This window comes from Elaeis guineensis, chromosome 6, assembly GCF_000442705.2.
Source record: "Elaeis guineensis isolate ETL-2024a chromosome 6, EG11, whole genome shotgun sequence".
Lineage (NCBI taxonomy): Eukaryota > Viridiplantae > Streptophyta > Magnoliopsida > Arecales > Arecaceae > Elaeis > Elaeis guineensis.
In genome coordinates, this window is record NC_025998.2 from 23,086,198 (window position 1) to 23,105,722 (window position 19,525).

The 19,525-nt window shown below is 43.0% G+C and overlaps 1 protein-coding gene and 1 non-coding gene across 2 annotated transcripts in view; one reads left to right on the forward strand and one right to left on the reverse strand.

The window, feature by feature from the left end:
- The window catches only part of LOC140858535 (sugar transport protein MST6-like), a 153,528-nt gene extending 134,623 nt beyond the window's left edge, over positions 1-18,905 (forward strand). The window contains exon 4 of the mRNA XM_073259354.1: positions 18,209-18,905. Coding sequence (XP_073115455.1) covers positions 18,209-18,688 — 480 coding nt within the window. The 3' untranslated portion in view covers positions 18,689-18,905. The remainder of the gene's footprint in view (positions 1-18,208) is intronic.
- On the reverse strand, positions 6,091-6,197 carry LOC140858976 (small nucleolar RNA R71). Its single transcript, XR_012142378.1, has one exon. It is a non-coding gene; the product is annotated as a small nucleolar RNA R71 (small nucleolar RNA).
- Positions 18,906-19,525: the final 620 nt, after the last annotated feature.

Below are 19,525 nucleotides of genomic sequence, written 5' to 3' on the forward strand. Positions count from 1 at the left end.
ACCGAAAGATGAAGAAAAGACTACTTTCATTACTAACCGTGGCCTTTACTGTTACAGGGTCATGCCTTTCGATCTCAAAAATGCAGGTGCAACCTACCAATGGCTGGTGAACAAAATCTTCAAGGAGCAGATCGGCCACAATATGGAGGTCTACTGGACAACATGCTCGTGAAAAGCAGATCTTCCATGAACCACGTCGCCAACCTCAAGGAGATCTTCGCGCCCTCCGAAAATATAAGATGAAGCTGAACTCGACTAAATGTGCTTTCGGAGTGACCTCGGGGAAGTTCTTGGGCTTTATGGTATCGGGACGTGGAATCGAGCCAACCCAGAGAAAATTTGCGCCATCCAGGAGATGGCCATCTGGAATCCAGGAGATGGCCGTCTCGAAGTCGATAAAAGAGGTTCAGCACCTTACAGGGAGGGTAGCAGCCCTGAATCGCTTCATCGCGAGGTCGGCCGAACGGTGCTTACCCTTCTTCCAAACCCTCAAGTGGCCGAAGAACTTCTGTTGGACCCCTGAGTGCCAACAGGCGTTCGAAGAACTAAGGAGCTACCTCGGCTCACCTCCGCTGTTGGCGAAGCCAGAGCCTGGAGAGGAACTATTTTTATATCTGACGGTCTCCCCCATGGCTCTCGCGGCAGTCCTTGTCAAGGAAGAAGCAAAAGTCCAATGACCGATCTACTACGTCAGTCGCACGTTGAGAGACGCCGAGATCAGGTATACTAAATTAGAAAAACTAACTTACGCCCTGTTGATTGCAGCCCGGAGGCTCCGACCCTACTTTCAAGGGCACACCGTAACGCTGCTCACCGACCAACCGATCAAGGCGATTCTACACCGGGCGGATGCCTCCGGGAGGATGGCGAAATGGGCGATCGAGCTCACAGAATTCGACATCAACTATCGATCCAGGCCAGTGGTGAAGGCCCAGATATTGGCAGATTTCATAGTGGAGTGTACTATCCCGGAGGAGGCCGAACCTGAACAGGGTGAAATTGATGGCCTGGAGTTCCGACCGAACTCCCCCAAAGAAGAAGCAGATCCCTCTGGTTGCTTTTGGGCCTCTACGAGGATGGGTCTTCCAACATGTCAGGCCAGGCGCGGGCCTGATCTTGAACAGTCCAGAGGGAATCGTCGCGGAGTACGCTCTGCACTTCGAGTTCCCCGCAACAAATAATGGAGCAAATATGAAGCTCTGATCGCAGGACTGAAGATCGCCAAAGAGCTGGGAGTAGATCGGCTCCAAGTCCACAGTGACTCCCAACTAGTAGTGGGACAAGTCAACGGAAACTACGAAGCATGGGAGGACAGCATGGCTAAGTATCTTGAAAAGGTAAAGGAGCTTGTCCCCACCTTCAGTAGCTTCAACATCAAGCAGATTCCGAGGATGGAAAATACCAGGGCCGACCTTCTCTCCAAGCTGGCAACGCTGGCTCCAGCCGAATTATCCAAGGGTGTTCTCTTTGAAGTTCTAAAGCGTCCGAATACGAAAGAATCGCGGCTCGTGATGGAAATTGACCACGAGCCCAGCTGGATCGACCCACTGATAGCATATCTCAGAGACGGGGTTCTCCCCCAGGATGCAAAAGAAGCTCGGAAGCTCAGAAATCAAGCCTCCCGATACATCTTTTATGAGGGCAAGTTGTACAAGAGATCATACTCTTTGCCCCTTTTAAAATGTCTCCGACCTTCGGAAGCTGACTACGCCTTGTGGAAGGTGCATGAAGGAATCTACGGAAGCTATCTGGGGGCTAGATCTTTATCCCACAAGTTGCTCCGCCAAGGATATTACTGGCCGACCATGCATCATGACTCGATTGAATACGTCAGAAAGTGCGACCGATGTCAGAGATATGCCAACATCCAGAGACAGCCGCCACCGAGCTTACACCCTTGAGTGCCCCATGGCCTTTTGCGCAATGGGGAATGGATATCCTTGGACCCTTTCCCGTGGCGTTGGGGCGGAGGAAGTTCCTCCTGATAGCGATTGACTACTTCACCAAGTGGGTCGAAGTCGAACCACTGGCGAAAATCACAGAAGCTAAAGTGCAAGATTTCGTCTGGAAGTCAATCGTTTGCAGGTTTGGTCTACCAAGAATCCTAATCACTGATAATGGGCGGCAGTTCGCGAGAGCAAGATTCGCCAAATTCTGTGAAGATCTAAACATCTCCCACAACTTCACATCAGTAGCCCATCCACAGGTGAACGGCGAAGCTGAAGTGACCAACAGAACCCTGCTGCAAGGGATCAAGACAAGGCTCGAAAAGGTGAAGGGAACTTGGGCAGACGAACTTTATCATGTGCTGTGGGCGTATCGAACTACCCAAAGACTGCCCACGGGGGAGACCTCCTTCGCTCTAGCCTTCAGAACGGAGGCTGTTATCCCAATTGAGCTTAAACTCCCGTCGGCATGAGTCGTAGTATTCAACGAACCTCATAATTCGCAAGGTCTTAAAGCCAACCTCAACTTACTGGAAGAAAAGTGGGAGGTAGCTCAAGTTCGGATGGCAGCCTACAGACAGAAAGTCGCCCGCTATTACAATTCTCATGTCAAGAATAAAGTCTTTAAAGCAGGAGATCTAGTACTTCGACGAGCCACTGTCTCGCAACCTCAGGATCAAGGGAAGTTCGCCCCAAATTGGGAAGGCCCGTACGAAGTCAAAGAAGTAGTCCGGCCCGAAACTTATTACCTCAAGGAGCTCGGAGGAGCAGACCTCCCACGACCATGGAGCTCGAAAAACTTACGAATGTATTACCGATAACTTTATTTTAAATAAAAGTTGCATATCTACATGTCTTCTCTCTTGGCACAGGCCTATATCGACAGGACAGTCAAAACAAACTGTGTCGGAAGCAGGAGGAGAACTTCATCTCGACAAAACTGACGGTCCGGTTCTCCTTAGACCGGATGGGGGGAGAGGCTCTGTGATTTATGTCAAAAATTGACATAAAAAGTATCAATTAATATCTAAATTATCTAACTTTATTAGAAAATTGATACTTATTATTATATTTTGCAGAAGAAGATGTCATCAATAGAAAAAACAAGGAAAGAAGATTCCAACGACGTAAATTTTACATAAAACGGAGTTAAATTGACCCAGGAATTGAAGAATGAAGAAAAAAGACTCAATTGGGTTAAACCCGAGTCAAATCAGATCAAAATTGATCAAAAATCAACTGATTTGGTGATCTGATTAGCCGCTGGTCCACAGCAACAGGCGCCTGGACCATGGACCCATTGGCGCACCATAAACTAGCCAATCAGCGAGTCTCGGCTCACCGCAACGCATCGCGAGCCCGATCCACGCGCGCGGTCCAGGGCTCATGAGGAGAGAGAAGAAGGTCCGAAGGGCAACCTGGTAACTTCACATCACTCGATGGTCCGATCTTCTCTGATCAAGATCCAACGCTCCATATTTTTGCGCCATCGGACGGCCACCATTGCAGCCGGTCAAGATCCAACCGTAATCAAGGCAATTGCAAGAATCAATAAACACTAGGACAACACGGGATCCTTCTGCAGCGCGATCCAACGGATGAAATCTTCCAGCGCCTTGATCGGACGGTCCGCGATGCATCCGACCTGATCCCATCTCTGCAGCGCGATCCAACGGCAGCGCTTCACCCAGATCGTGATCCGACGGCCCAGAATCGCTTCCGGCTTGATTTATTAGATGAATTGGGTCCTTTAGATGAAGATCGGACGGCTGAAATAATTTCTAGGATTTTTTGATGGATTTAAGTGCTTTTTGAGCGAGATTTGAGTCCCTAAACCCCCCTAACAGCCCTCTAAAACCTCTTAGTCCCACATCTAAAGTTTTGAAAACCTTATAACCCCCAAATGCCTATAAAAAGCCCCAAAGGCCCTTGTTTTAATGATTCTTGCTTTCCGATCAAGCTTGTAACCCTAGATAGTGGGGTTTTTAGCTTTCTTCTCAAGCCTCGAGCTTTGAAGTTTTTGTAATAAATTTTTTTATAAAATCTTATTTTTATGCAATTTTATCTCTTTACATTATGCAATTTATTTTTCTTGCAATTAGGATAGTTTAATTTATGCAATTTAATTTTATGCAATTAGGATAGTTTAATTTATGAAATTAGGGTAGTTTATTTTTCTGCATTTAAATTTTACAAGTAGATTTAGATCATGTCTAGCTAAGGATCCCTTCTAGGGTTTGCGATGAAGCTAGATCATGAGTAGGGGTTTTACATAGGGTTCTTTCTTTTTCTTAGGATTTTTTTTCTTCCTCTTTTGCCAAGAATTTTTGATGAACTACAGTTGGGTCAGAGTCCCTTCATAGTTCATGCTTGATTCAGTGCATAGGAGGAGAAAATCCTAAGAGACCTAGTTACTACTCCCCTGTAAAGAATCTTGATGGGTTATCGTTGGGCCTTAGTCCCTTCATAATCTATGCTTGGGAAAGACAAGAGGAGTAGTCGTTAGGATCAATAAGAAAAATTCTAGATAGAATTTCCTAATCTAGATCTAGTGGATTCAAAAACTCTAGATCCTTAGTCTTATTGTCTTTAGCAAACAACTTTCGATTTTCGATTTTCGTTAAAGCTCACTTGAGCATAGATTTGAAAATCGTTTTTAAACCAAGTCTCTGTGGGATTGATCCGTACTCGCTGGTCGTGCTACTCTGCACACTGTGCGCTTGCAGTTTTATTTACAAATTTTAAGATTTGCACATCAAGTTTTTGGCGCCGTTGCCGGAGATTTGGCGTTTTAAATTATTTTCAAATATTTGTTCTTCGTGCTTTATAACTCTCTTTCTTTTTCCTTTAGGTTTCTAGATTTAGTTGGTGATTGCTGAAAAACTCAAGTACGTTTCTAATTTCTCTTTTATTATTTTTAGTTAATTACTTTTCCTTTTAGACCTAATCATTTGAATTTACTTAATCACAAAAAAAAAAAATAAAAATAAAAATAAAATGAAACAAAAGATATTTCATAATCATGAAGTAAAATATCAAAAAAAAAAAAAATTCTAAATTAAAATTTTTTATATTCTTGGTCATCTTGTTTATTTGCATTTACATTTTCATAATTAATCTAAGGGCATCACCCATTAACAAGATAAGGTGGAGATTTCATTACCCTTCCTTAGCCCAAAAATCATCTCCATCATATTGCATTACCTAGACCTTTAATCTTAAAATCAATTAGACGTCAACCTTAAGGAATTCGAGCTCAATAGGATAAAAACCCTAAGAGTTCTACCAAGTTTGAGTTGTTTGATTAATTGGTGTCTAGGCAAGTCCCTGAGGGTGGTTTGTTAAATTGGTTCAGTTGCTGGCCTAGCCAACTCGTTTGGTGTCTAGAAAGGTAACGATGAGTGAACCTCCCACCTCTTATACTTACCTGGCTAACTAGTTGATCAATCTCCACTTGGAAGGCTTGAAGGGTCATCTTGGAACAGTTAGGAGCTGTCTAGATTTAGGTTAACCCTAGGATAGATTGAGTTTAATTTATTGTTTCACTTGTTTGAAAAATAAAAAAAAATTATTAAAATTTAAATTAATTTGGTTATTTTCTTTAGATTTAGGACTCCTTAGGATCTTTTCTTTAGAACTTTTTCTCTTTTTTTCTTTTTCTTATACATAAAAATTTTATAAAAAAAATTGTATAAACATCGAGAACCGTACACCTCGTGTGTGGAGAAGAGTGTCGGATCGTCTAGTTAGAATTGAGTCAATTCCTGTTGTTCCAATGGCTGAACCAATCCAACCCATGACCCTTAAGGATTTATGTTATCCAGTTGGCTCCATCCAACCATCTTGTATCAGGTTGCCACAACCCACAGCTAACAATTTTGAAATCAAACCTCAAATCATAAATATGCTTCCAAAATTCACAGGATTAAAGGATGCTTATATATTTATTAGAGAATTTGAGGAGGTATGTGCAACCATGAAACTGCAATTAACAGAGGATGAGGTCAAACTTAGATTAATCAACTTTGCCCTTAAGGATAATGCTAAGAAGTGGCTTTATAGTCTGCCAAACCATTCTGTCACTACCTGGGAGGGCTTTGTGAGAACATTTTTGAAAAAATATTTCCCCCATCATAAAACAGCTAGGATTAGGAATGAAATAAATCAATTTTACCAACTAGCTGGTGAATCATTTTGGAAGTACTTTGATCGTTTCAAGAATCTTTTGACCCAATGCCCACACCGTGGAATAGAAACTTGAAGACTATGCCAGATCATCTATGAGGGGTTAGATTTAAACTCAAGAACCATGCTAGAGTCCATGTGCCAAGGCCAATTTATGGACAAAGAAACTACTGAAGCTTGGCAATTCTTAGAAGACCTAGCCGAGAAAAATTTACAGTGGGAAACAACTAGGGAACCTGATAAAGCTACACCTTCAAGAGGAGGAATGCATCAAATTCAACCAACCCTAGCATCAGAGGTCAAGATTGCAACCTTAACACGTAGATTGGAAGCCTTAGAATTACAGAGACCAGCCAATGTAAATCAAATATCTGCACCCATGTGTAAAGGGTGCAATGCACCAGACCATGTCTTAGAAGAATGTTCCTACTCGAATGAGTGTGCACAGGTGAATGCCACCTATCAAGGACCATTGAACAATCCTTATGCACCCACATATAACCCAGGTTGGAGGAATCATCCGAATTTCTCATGGTCTCAGAATCCTAATGTAGGCAATCCAAATTTCAATCAGCAAAATCTAAGGTCCAACCCAGTGATGAACAACCCGCCAGGCTTCCATGATAATGACAAGAAAATTACCTCTTTAGAGAAAAGCCTAGAAGCCATGATGAAGACACATACCAGCTTTATGCAAACCACGGGTCAATTCATAAATAATAACACCCAAGCTATAGCCCGTCTGGAAATGCAAGTAAGTCAGCTGGCTTCGACCATTAGTGAACGAGAACATGGTAGGTTACCTAGCCAACCTGAGCCAAATCCTAGGAACCAAAATGGTCCACGACCCCAACAAGGAAACCAAGTTAATGGTGTAAATGCCATTCATACCTTAAGATCGAAAAAATAAATAGACAATAAGGTAGTTGCACTTGATGATATAGAGGACTCATCTGCCGAGTCACCTTCTAAAACTACTACCTTTCAACCTCAAGCACCAGAAACTGAAAATTCACTTAGTCTAGTACTTAAAAGTCCTAGAGCTCCTTTTCCAAACAGACTGAAATCTAATAAATCTGAATATTTAGACAAAATTTTAGAGGTATTTAAACAAGTCCAAGTTAATATTCCTCTTTTAGATATAATCCATCAGGTTCTAACTTATGCCAAATTTTTAAAAGATCTTTGCACTAGGAAAAGGACCACTAATGTACCAAAGAAAGCATTTTTGGCTGCAAGTGTCAGTTCATACCTATCTAGCCATGTGCCAATTAAATATAAGGACCCTGGAGCTCCAACAATTTCTTGTGTTATTGGAGAAACCAATATAAAAAAGACTTGCTAGATCTAGGAGCTAGTGTGAATATCCTTCCATATTCGGTGTATGAGCAACTAGGATTAGAAAAATTTCAACCTACTGGGATCACATTACAGTTAGCCGATAGATCTCTCAGGATCCCTAAGGGAATGGTCGAGGATGTTCTGATAAAGGTTGAAAATTTATTTTTTCTGTAGATTTTATTGTTTTAGAGACTGAGCCAGTTGTGAATCCTAAAGGACATATACCTGTCATTTTAGGAAGACCATTCTTAGCTACGGCCAATGCTGAAATCAATTATCGAAATGGTCTAATGAAGTTATCCTTTGGGAATATGACCATTGAGCTTAATGTTTTTAACTTAGAACAGGAATCCTCTTCTCATGCTGATGTCAATGTAGTCCAAGATGGTATTTATGAATCCATTGACATTAGTGATGATGAAGTCGACCTAGAGTCTAACCCCTGGTTAATCCATGAGTCTGAGGATGTCAATGAAATACTTAAAGAAAATCAGATTAATCAGGAATCGACACTTCCTACTGAACCAATCATTGAGATGGTGAAATCATCACCTAAACCATCGATAGAGGAAGCATCTATTTTAGAACTGAAACCCCTCTCAAAACATCTCAAGTATGCATATCTAGGACCCAAAGAAACTTTGCCTGTAATTATTGCATCAGACCTAGATCCCAAGCAAGAGGAGGAGTTAGTGTCAGTTCTAAAAGCAAATCAAGAAGCAATAGGTTGGACCATAGCAGATATCAAAGGAATAAGCCCTTCTATAGTTCAACATAGAATATACTTAGAGGAAGAGGCTAAACCAACAAGAGAAGCCCAAAAAGGCTTAATCCAGCTATGAAGGATGTAGTTAAAAAGGAGATTCTGAAACTCCTAGATAGTGGAATAATTTATCCTATTTCTGATAGCTCTTGGGTAAGCCCAGTTCAAGTAGTACCCCAGAAATCTGAGGTAACAGTGGTCCAAAATGATGCAAACGAACTTATTCCAACTAGGACCCAAACGGGATGGAGGGTCTGTATAGACTATAGAAAGTTGAATGCTGCGACAAGGAAAGATCACTTTTCTTTACCATTTATTGATCAAATGTTGGAAAGACTAGCCGGACAAGAGTTTTACTATTTTCTCGATAGATACTCCGGTTACAACTAGATCCCCATAGCCGCTGAAGATTAAGAAAAGACTACATTCACCTGTCTATTTGGTACTTTTGCCTATAGACGAATGCCCTTTGGACTATGTAATGCACCGGCAACCTTCCAGAGATGCATGATCAGCATGTTTTCAGATATGATAGAACGATTTTTAGAAATTTTTATGGATGACTTTTCTGTTTTTGGCCTAACCTTCTCCGAGTGTCTGAATCACCTGCAATTAGTTCTAGAACGATGTAAGGAGAAGCACTTAGTTCTCAACTGAAAAAAACATCAATTTATGGTCAAACAGGGAATAGTTCTTGCCATGTCATTTCTAAAAAGGGGATTGAAGTGGACAAGGCCAAAATAGATCTAATTGCAAGTCTTCCACCACCTAAATCTGTGAAAGAAATACGTTCATTTTTAGGTCATGCTGGATTCTATAGAAGGTTTATTGCCAACTTTAGCAAAGTAGCACGTCCACTGACTAATCTTTTGGCAAAGGATACCAAATTTGAATTTACTCATGAGTGCTTGGAATCTTTTGAAATTCTAAAAAAGCACTTGTATCAGCTCCAATCATTCATCCTCCTGTCTGGTCTGAACCATTTGAATTAATGTGTGATGCGTCCGATCATGTTGTGGGCGCAATCTTAGGTCAACGGATAAATAAGCTGCCTAGAGTGATATATTATGCAAGTAAAATCTTAAATGATGCGCAGCTTAACTGCACCACAACTGAGAAGGAGTTCCTTGCCGTTGTCTTTGCTTTAAAGAAATTTAGATCTTATTTGGTTGGGACCCACACCATTGTTTACACCGATCACTCAGCCATTAGACATCTCCTAGCAAAGAAGAATGCCAAAGCACGCTTAATCAGATGGATTTTGCTCCTTCAAGAATTTGACCTAGAAATTAGGGACAAGAAAGGCACTGAGAACGTTGTAGCAGATCATTTGTCCCGAATTCCAGTCGCACCATCTAGTGAACCACCCATCAATGAATCTGGATGAGCAACTCATGTCTGTATCTACTGAACCTTGGTTTGCTGATATTGTAAATTATTTAGCCATAGGTAAGATACCTTCTCATTGGACTAAGCAGGATAAATATAAATTCTTTGCCCAAGTGAAGTATTTCATTTGGGATGATCCTTATCTTTTTAAACAATATCCTGATCAAATTATTAGAAGGTGTATCCCAGATAACGAAGTCATGAATATTTTATCTTTTTGTCATGATCAAGCATGTGGGGGTCACTTCGCATCTAAGAAAACTGCTGCTAAGGTTCTCCAATGTGGTTTTTATTGGTCCAATTTGTTTAAGGATGCTCATGAATATTGTAAAAGTTGTGCTCAATGTCAGAAAATGGGTCGAATCACCAAGCGACACATGATGCCACTCAACCCAATCTTGGTAGTTGAAGTTTTTGATGTTTGGGGATCGATTTCATGGGACCATTTTCAAATTCCTTTGGAAATGAATATATTCTAGTAGCAGTTGATTATGTTTCAAAATGGATAGAAGCAATTGCATGTAGAACACCCGATAGCAAAATGGTCATTAAGTTTCTTAAAGAAAATATTCTCTCCTGTTTCGGTATTCCTAGGGCAATCATTAGGATCGGGGAACCCATTTTTGTAACCGACCTTTTGCAACATTGATGAAAAAGTATAATGTCACCTACAAATTGGCCACACCATATCATCCTCAAACTAGTGGGCAAGTTGAAGTGTCAAACCGATAAATCAAACAGATCCTGGAAAAAACTGTTAGTGCCAATAGAAAGGATTGGTCTTTGAAATTAATTGATGCACTTTGGGCATACCGAACCGCTTTCAAGACTAATCTAGGAATGTCTCCTTATAGGATTGTGTTTGGTAAACCATGTCACTTACCTATTGAGATAGAACACAAAGCCATGTGGGCCATCAAACAACTAAATACAAATTTGAACGACGCTGGAAATCATAGGAAGCTTCAATTGAATGAATTAGAAGAACTTAGAAATGAAGTCTATGAAAATAGCAAGGATATACAAGGAACGAACCAAAGTATTTCATGATCAATCAATTATGAGAAAAACTTTCAATATCGGACAAAAGGTGCTCTTATATAACTCTAGATTACATCTGTTTTCAGGAAAGCTTAGGTCTAGATGGACAGGACCATTTTTTGTAAAGGAAGTCTTTTCACACGGAGCTGTTGAGATAGAAAATCCAAGTAATGGTGTTATCTTTAAAGTTAATGGTCAACGATTAAAACCATTCTTGGAATTACCTGTCGAGACTGTTGAAGATGCCATGGTTCTTTATGAACCAACTTATTCTGATTAAATTGCTTCGAGGTTTGGTCTGGCTGAAGACATAAAACTTACACTTCTGGGAGGCAACCCAGCTTATTTAATTTCTAATGCTTTCTTTGTTTTCAGTTTGCTTAGGACAAATAAATTAGATAAACTCCATTGGGGACAATGTCGGTCAAGTTGGGGGGAGAGCTTGAACAAAATCAGGTGTTATCATTTCCTTTTCCTTCCACTATGAGTTATTTCTTGCATTTAATATATTAAAAAAAAATTAAAATAAATTAATCTAGAAAAGAAATAAGAGTAAGTTAGAAAGTATTTGCTAATAAATGTAGTGAGTCACGGAGAAGATTAGCTGGTTAGACTCTTGGTGGCCTAGGTCATTTAAAGACTATTAGCACTTCCAATTGCACATGCACACTAACAAGGTAAAGTAGGTGTTAATTGTAAGGCCAATTAAGATTTGAGTATTATTTAAGTTAGATAATTTTCTCTACATCTCAATTGAAGAAATTTGAATTTAAGGAAAGAGCTACCTGCCTGAAATAAAATGCAAAACACAGAGTAAATGTGGATTGCCCTAAGCCTAGTAACCGGGTCTCTTCACCTAAGTCAAGTGTTGAGATTCGCATCAAATGATGGTGGGAAGGCCAGGATGCTCAGCAAAAAAAAAAAAAAATAGTGTGAAAGCTACCTTAGTTCTTTGTTTAATCTGGGGTGTATAGAAAATTAATCGAACTAAGTTATGAAAAATGATACAATTGGCCTGTACAAGTTAATACTGAAATACTAAGTTAGTTATCACTCACACAAGTGCTATAAAACTTTAAGTGTACTCTAAGAAAGCTCCTAAGTAGACTGACTACCGATTCTAATTCGAAGCTCATTACTTAGTAATACTAGAAAACTTCTTGAATTTCGATCTTAAATTAATTTGCAAAGGAAGGATCTTTTTGGAATATGATCTTATTTTGGTACATTGCTAAGGGACTAGCAATGATTAAGTTGGGGGGTGTGATTTATGTCACAAATTGACATAAAAAGTATCAATTAATATCTAAATTATCTAACTTTATTAGAAAATTGATATTTGTTATTATATTTTGCAGAAGAATAGGTCATCAATAGAAAGAACAAGGAAAGAGGATTCCAACGGTGTAAATTTTAGCAAAACGGAGTTAAATTGACCCAGGAATTGAAGAATGAAGAAAGAAGACTCAATTGGATCAAATCCGAGTCAAATAAGGTCAAAATTGGTCAAAAATCAACTGATTTGGTGATCTGGTTAGCCGCCTGGTCCACAGCAACAGGCGCCTGGACCATGGATCCATCGGCGCACCATAAACCAGCCAATCAGTGAGTCTCGACTCACCGCAATGCATCGCGAGCCCGATCCACGCACGCAGTCCAAGGCTCATGAGGAGAGAGAAGAAGGTCCGAAGGGCAACCTAGTAACTTCACATCACTCGATGGTCCGATCTTCTTTGATCAAGATCCAACGCTCCACATTTTTGTGCTATCGGACGGCCACTATCGCAGCCAGTCAAGATCCAACCGTAATCAAGGCAATTGCAAGAATCAATAAACACTAGGACAACACGGGATCCTTCTGTAGCGCGATCCAACGGACGAAATCTTCCAGCACTTTGATCGAACGGTCCGCGACGCATCCGACCTGATCCCATCTCTGCAGTGCGATCCAACGGCAGTGCTTCACCCAGATCGTGATCCGACGGTCCAGAATCGCTTCCGGCTTGATTTATTAGATGAATTGGGTCCTTTAGATGAAGATCGGACGGCTGAAATAATTTCTAGGGTTTCTTGATGGATTTAAGTGCTTTTTGAGCGAGATTTGAGCCCCTAAACCCCCCTAACAGCCCTCTAAAATCTCTTAGTCCCACATCTAAAGTTTTGAAAACCTTATAACCCCCAAATGCCTATAAAAAGCCCCCAAAGTCCTTGTTTTAATGATTCTTGCCTTCCGATCAAGCTTGTAACCCTAGATAGTGGGGTTTTTAGCTTTCTTCTCAAGCCTCGAGCTTTGAGATTTTTGTAATAAATTTTTTTATAAAATCTTATTTTTATGCAATTTTATCTCTTTACATTATGCAATTTATTTTTCTTGCAATTAGGATAGTTTAATTTATGCAATTTAATTTTATGCAATTAGGATAGTTTAATTTATGAAATTAGGGTAGTTTATTTTTCTGCATTTAAATTTTGCAAGTAGATTTAGATCAGGTCTAGCTAAGCATCCCTTCTAGGGTTTGCGATGAAGCTAGATCATGAGTAGGGTTTTACATAGGGTTCTTTCTTTTTCTTAGGGTTTCTTTTTCTTCCTCTTTTGCAAGAATTTTTGATGAACTACAGTTGGGTCAGAGTCCCTTCATAGTTCATGCTTGATTCAGTGCATAGGAGGAGAAAACCCTAAGGGATCCTAGTTACTACTCCCCTGTAAAGAATCTTGATGGGTTATCGTTGGGCCTTAGTCCCTTCATAATCTATGCTTGAGAAAGACAAGAGGAGTAGTCGTTAGGATCAATAAGAAAAATTCTAGGTAGAATTCCCTAATCTAGATCTAGTGGATTCAAAAACCCTAGATCCTTAGTCTTATTGTCTTTAGCAAACAACTTTCGATTTTCGATTTTCGTTAAAGCTCGCTTGAGCATAGATTTGAAAATCATTTTTAAACCAAGTCTCTGTGGGATCGATCCGTACTCGCTGGTGGTGCTACTCTGCACACTGTGCGCTTGCGATTTTATTTACAAATTTTAAGATTTGCACATCACTCTGCAACGCCCACATGTGCCCCCACAGTCCTGTTAGGGACAGGAGGAGAACCTTGCCCTAACTTGAGCAAAGTTGAAGGCCCGGTTCTCCTTAAATCGGATGGGGGGAGAGGCCGAACAGCGCCCATATGTGCCCCCACAGCCCTGTTAGGGACAGGAGGAGAACCTCGTCCTAACTTGAGCAAAGTCGAAGGTCCGGTTCTCCTTAGACCGGATGGGGGGAGAGGCCGAACAGCGCCCATATGTGCCCCCACCGTCCTGTTAGGGACAAGAGGAGAACCTCGTCCTAACTTGAGCAAAGTCGAAGGCCTAGTTCTCCTTAGACCGGATGGGGGGAGAGACCGAACAGCGCCCATATGTGCCCCCACAGCCCTGTTAGGGACAGGAGGAGAACCTCACCCTAACTTGAGCAAGGTCGAAGGCCCGATCACATTTAGACCGGACGGGGGGAGAGGCCCCGCAACGCCCGTATGTGCCCCCATAGCCCGTTAGCGACAAGAGGAGGACCTCGTCCTAACCTGAGCTAAAACTAATTACGTCAGAAATAGGAGAAGAACCCCGTCCTGATACCAATTAAGGTCTGACCATTCATGACCGGATGGGAAAAAGGGGACCTTCCCAGTGGCCCCTTCGTGCTCCCGCAACCCCACCAAGAGCAGAGGGAAAAACCCCACTCGAAAAAGAAAAAGAAGAAAGGGGAGGGGAGTTAAAGCGACGGACTGCATCAGCGACGGATGGAAAATGAATTGCATCAAAGATGCAAGGAACCTCGTCTCAGCAAGGATTGAGGTTCTTATCAAAATTCCCGACCTTCAAGAAAGCTCTAAATACAGGCCCGAGATAAGACGACTTCCTCAGGGTGACGAGAAGCTCGGACCTCCAAGCTCGAACCTTGAGAGGGGGCGTCAAACCCGAGCGGCCCCGGACAAATCTGCGGCCATGGACGAAAGGACCGGCCAATGCGACGACAATCGGATACCTCCGAACGGCATCGATTTCGAGCAAGGCAAAAGCCGAAAGAAGCTCGGCAACCGACAATTCAACATATGAATAAAAGAGGTAGCGAAAAATTTTTTCTCACGTTATTTATTAAATATGCATTACAGAGCCATTAAGGCTGAAGAAGAAGGATGACTGGAAAGGCAAGCCGATGCGGCAACAACCAGTAACCTCCGAACGATGTCAAAAAAAAAAAGAGAGAGAGAGAAGAGAATACAACAATAACAATGGTAAAGGAAAGAAGTTCGACAGGTAGTAATTCGATGCAAAGTGCGGACGAAGTAACAAAATTTTCTTCTCATTTTTCGATTAACAAAGGTGTACGTTACAAGGCCCTGGGGGCCGAGAAAAAAAAAACAAACATTACTGCAAGGCCCAAAAGGAACACGTTGGAGACCACTTCAAGTTCCCAACTTCTCCTTCCGGTTCCGTTCGTCTCGACAGCATTTTTCAGTGCGTGTGATAAATCCTTCAGCTCTCACCTCCCGCCTCGTTTCGCTCCATCATCGAAACCCCAGCCCCAGGGGGAAAAGGATGGGATAGAATTCAGGGAGCAGTGAAGGCAACGACAGCGGCGACGACGACCTGCATCAAGAAGAACCGGAGGTGCCGGAGGCATGCACCACCACCGTGTGCTCTACGACAACCACCGTCCTAGGTACTTCGGCAAGGTCGGCATGCGCTACTTCCACCGTTCCCGCAACAAGTTCTACTGCCCCGTCGTCAGCACCGACCGCCTCTGGTCCCTCGCCCCGACGACATCAAAAATCCCGCCACAGCTTGTGACGACAACTCTGCCCCCTTGACCGGTGTCGCCTTGTTCAGCTACTTCGAAATTTTCGGACGGAACGCGCTCACTGGTCGTCCCCGTTATTAAATCCCTATTGTTGAAGGAATTCTCCCTCGAGCCCCCTTTGAGACGATGGGAACCCTTAGTAATAGTTCGACGGTCGGAGAACTTGCAGGCCGCTGTCTTCCTCCTCACACTCCTCTTGGTCCGTGGCATCCTCTCGAGGTTGGCCTTCGAGGCGGGAGCCCCGATGGGAGAACCCCTCGGAGAGGCTCGAGGACTGAAGACGGCGGGGAGCCGGCGGGGATGGCGAAGACTGGTGCGAAGGGCGCTCGGAGTCGAAAAGGGCACTGATGGAGTGGCTGAGTGGCTAAACTCTCAGACGGAAGAAAGGTGTCTACCCTCAGGCGAAGTGAAGCCCTTGGAGAAAAGGTGGGGGCTTAAATAAGCGGCGGGGCCTGGCGCAGTTATGGTGGCAGATATCCCTAGGTCAACCAGTGCCCGCCACGTGTCCCACTCACCGCGACATAGGGCTGACCGTTGGCGGACCATTATGGCGTGGCACTTAGGATTACGCCCTGGTGAGAAGTCCGAAAGGACTCTTCGGATCGCCTAATCGAAAAAAGGCTCCAGCACGTGCGCATTAAATGCCAAGATTTTCGAGGATGGTCGTGTGCAGAATTCAAGGAAAGACTTCGGCTGTGAAAATTTTCTGTACTTCCTTCGATCGAAACTCGAACTCGAAAGTAAGGGGACTGGTGTTGGGTGTAAAACCCCCCCAGCCGAAGTTCATGTCAGGAGTGACCCCTCGGGGATTCTACTGGCGTCTGACCTACGACGGCAAGAAGACTTCGTCCGGACTCCTACGGGAGCCGGACTTCGTCCCCGACTTCAGCAGCAAGAAGACTTCGTCCGGACTCCTACGGGAACCGGACTTCGTCCCCGACTTCAGCAGCAAGAAGAATTCGTCCGGACTCCTACGGGAGCCGGACTTCGTCCCCGACTTCAGCAGCAAGAAGACTTCGTCCGGACTCCTACGGGAGCGGACTTCGTCCCCGACTTCAGCAGCAGGAAGACTTCGTCCGGACTCCTACGGGAGCCGAACTTCATCCCCGACTTCAGCAGCAGGAAGACTTCGTCCGGACTCCTACAAGAGCCGGACTCCATCTCCAACTTCAACTGCAGGTAAACTTCGTCCGGACTCCTACGGGAGCCGGACTCCGCCTCCAACTTCAACTGCAGGTAAACTTCGTCCGGACTCCTACGGGAGCCGGACTCCGTCTCCAACTTCGACTGCAGGTAAACTTCATCCGGACTCCTACGGGAGCCGAACTCCGTCTCCAACTTCGACTGCGGGTAAACTTCATCCGGACTCCTACGGGAGACGAACTCCGTCTCCAACTTCGACTGCAGGTAAGCTTCGTCCGGACTCCTACGGAAGCCGGACTTCATCTCCGACTTCAATTGCAGGTAGACTTCGTCCAGACTCCTACGGGAGTCGGACTTCGAGCTCCTGTTGCAAGCGACCCACTCTGAGTTACCGCTGCAAACAAACTACTTCAAGTTCCCACCACGAGCGGCCTTGGCCGAGACTCCTCGACAAATGATCCCCGTCCGGGCTTCTACGGAGATCGGACTCCAACCGAATTTTGGCCGACAGGCCTGGACTCCCTGCGGCGGATCCTACGCGGCTCTATCACTCCCTGGCAGGCCGCAGTAACGGCCACGACTCCACTCCACTCCCCGCAACTGATTCCACGTGGCGAGCCATGATGACAGCCACGACTCCACCCCATTACTCTTCATGATAAATTCCTCCTGGCCCCGTGCGGCCCACGACGAGGCGATCATAAACAATCGCTATCAATCCGTTGCTCCCCCCGCCTATATAAAGGGGGAGGCCCCAGATACGTATTTCTCTAAGCTCAAAATTCTATCTCAAAACTCTGCTAAAATTTTCGTTCGAGCACTCCATTCTTGTTGAGGCAGAGAACTGACTTGAGCGTCGGAGGGTCTTGCCGGAGCAACCCCAACTCCGGTTTAGACTTCTTTTGCAGGTTCCGGCGGCGACCGCGACTCCCTCGACTCCAGCTTCTCCGGCGCAGGTGGATTTTTGCACCAACAGATTCCATGGTGCTCTTGTTTAGTCTTGCCATCTTCAATCTTTGCATCGCAAATCATATTCAAACAAAACTTATTATTTGCAACAGCATCACAAAAATAAGGCCATAAACTCTCAACAATCCTAAACTTGGAATTGCTATTGTTTCAATCTAGATGTACACAGTTTATTATTATTATTATTATTATTATACAATTGCATAGACACCACAACTAAGATTCAACTATGAAGATTATTGCATTCTTCAAAACAAACGAAATGACATCAAGCTTATAGTTTAAAAATTTGAAAAAATATGAGAAGAACAGTCATATTTGGGAAGCCATAGACGCATGTCAAATGACTTCCCAGCTAAACATTTCAAACTTATAATACTGCTGTCAGTTTATTCTGCTTTTAATGAATGAATGATATCTGCCATGGGAAGTGTCTCACTTCCTCCATTTTCCCTAAAAAAGAAAAAAATCAACCCACAAATACCCTATTCTTCACTATTTTTTCCACCTCACATTCTGTTAGATGCTTAATACCATTCCTCCCTCAACCATCTCTTTTCAGTGCATATGCTGAGACATGATTGCTTTTTTTGTATAGATCATCGTGGGGACGCTGATTGCAATTAAATTTGGGACTAGTGGGGAGGCAAATCCTTCCAAGACCTATGCAGCCTTCGTGGTGTTCTTTATTTGTGTCTATGTTGCCGGTTTTGCATGGTCTTGGGGCCCGTTAGCATCTCTGGTACCCAGTGAGATATTCCCGCTAGAGATTCGGTCTGCTGGACAAAGTATCAACGTCTCTGTTAACATGCTTTTCACCTTTATCATCGCCCAGGCTTTCCTAACGATGCTCTGCCATATGAAGTTTGGCTTGTTCTACTTCTTTGGTGGGTGGGTATTAATCATGACCACTTTTGTTGCCATCTTCTTTCCGGAGACTAAGAATGTGCCAATTGAAGAGATGATTCTGGTCTGGAAGGCTCACTGGTTCTGGGGCAGGTTCATTGCTGATGAAGAAATCCACATCGGTGGCAGAATTGAGATGGCCAATGGCATCTTGAAGGCTGGGTCCAAGTGATGACTGTGACATCAGATGGACTGACCTTATTGGTGGTAATTAGTGGTCTGGTTCTTTTAACCAGGACTATTGTTGTTTGCTTTCAATTTTTTTTTTTTTTTTTTTTTATGATCCAGTTTTTTGTTTTTTTTTTTTATCTTATATACGGTATCAATCAATCTTGAAAGAATTCAGAGACATCAGTAAAGCTTGGATCATTATATGATTGTTCTGATGATGTCAAGAGAATTTTCTGCTCTTCTGCTGTTTTTTCTTTTCGCTGAAGCATCAAAGAAGTTGTTGCACATGGAAAAATTCTTGTCCGATGAAATCTTTGCATTGTCCTTTTCTTAACCCCCCCAACTTTTGCTGCTCTCTTTTATTTTTAATTTTCCCTTTTTCTATTCTCCTCAGTAAAGATATGGTTATCTCATATAGGTTTGGATTCATATGGTCTCTGTAGAGCAGTTTGCGAAGGTAAACGTCCTTTTAATTAACAGAAACATCCATGGTCACACCCAAGATTGGAGTGACCAAAATTTCCATGGTGTTGTAAGAATGTGGAAGAGATTTCTATGCGTACAGACAAGACTAGAGGATTGTAAGACTATTGGTTTCCATCTCTTTCATCACCAGTCGCCGCTTGTTGTCTTCAGTCATTGTGATCAAAAAGTCTTCCAACCGCACCAATACATGAAGTGAACAAAAAGAGAGCTTATACCAAAGGTGTTGTAAGACGAGTATAATCAATAGCTAGTTCAAAACCTAGTTGTACCTTGACTCAAATGTTCTTTCTTTGCATTAATTCATGGACTCGACTAACCATCCAGGGTTATCATCCAACGTCTCATGTAAGTG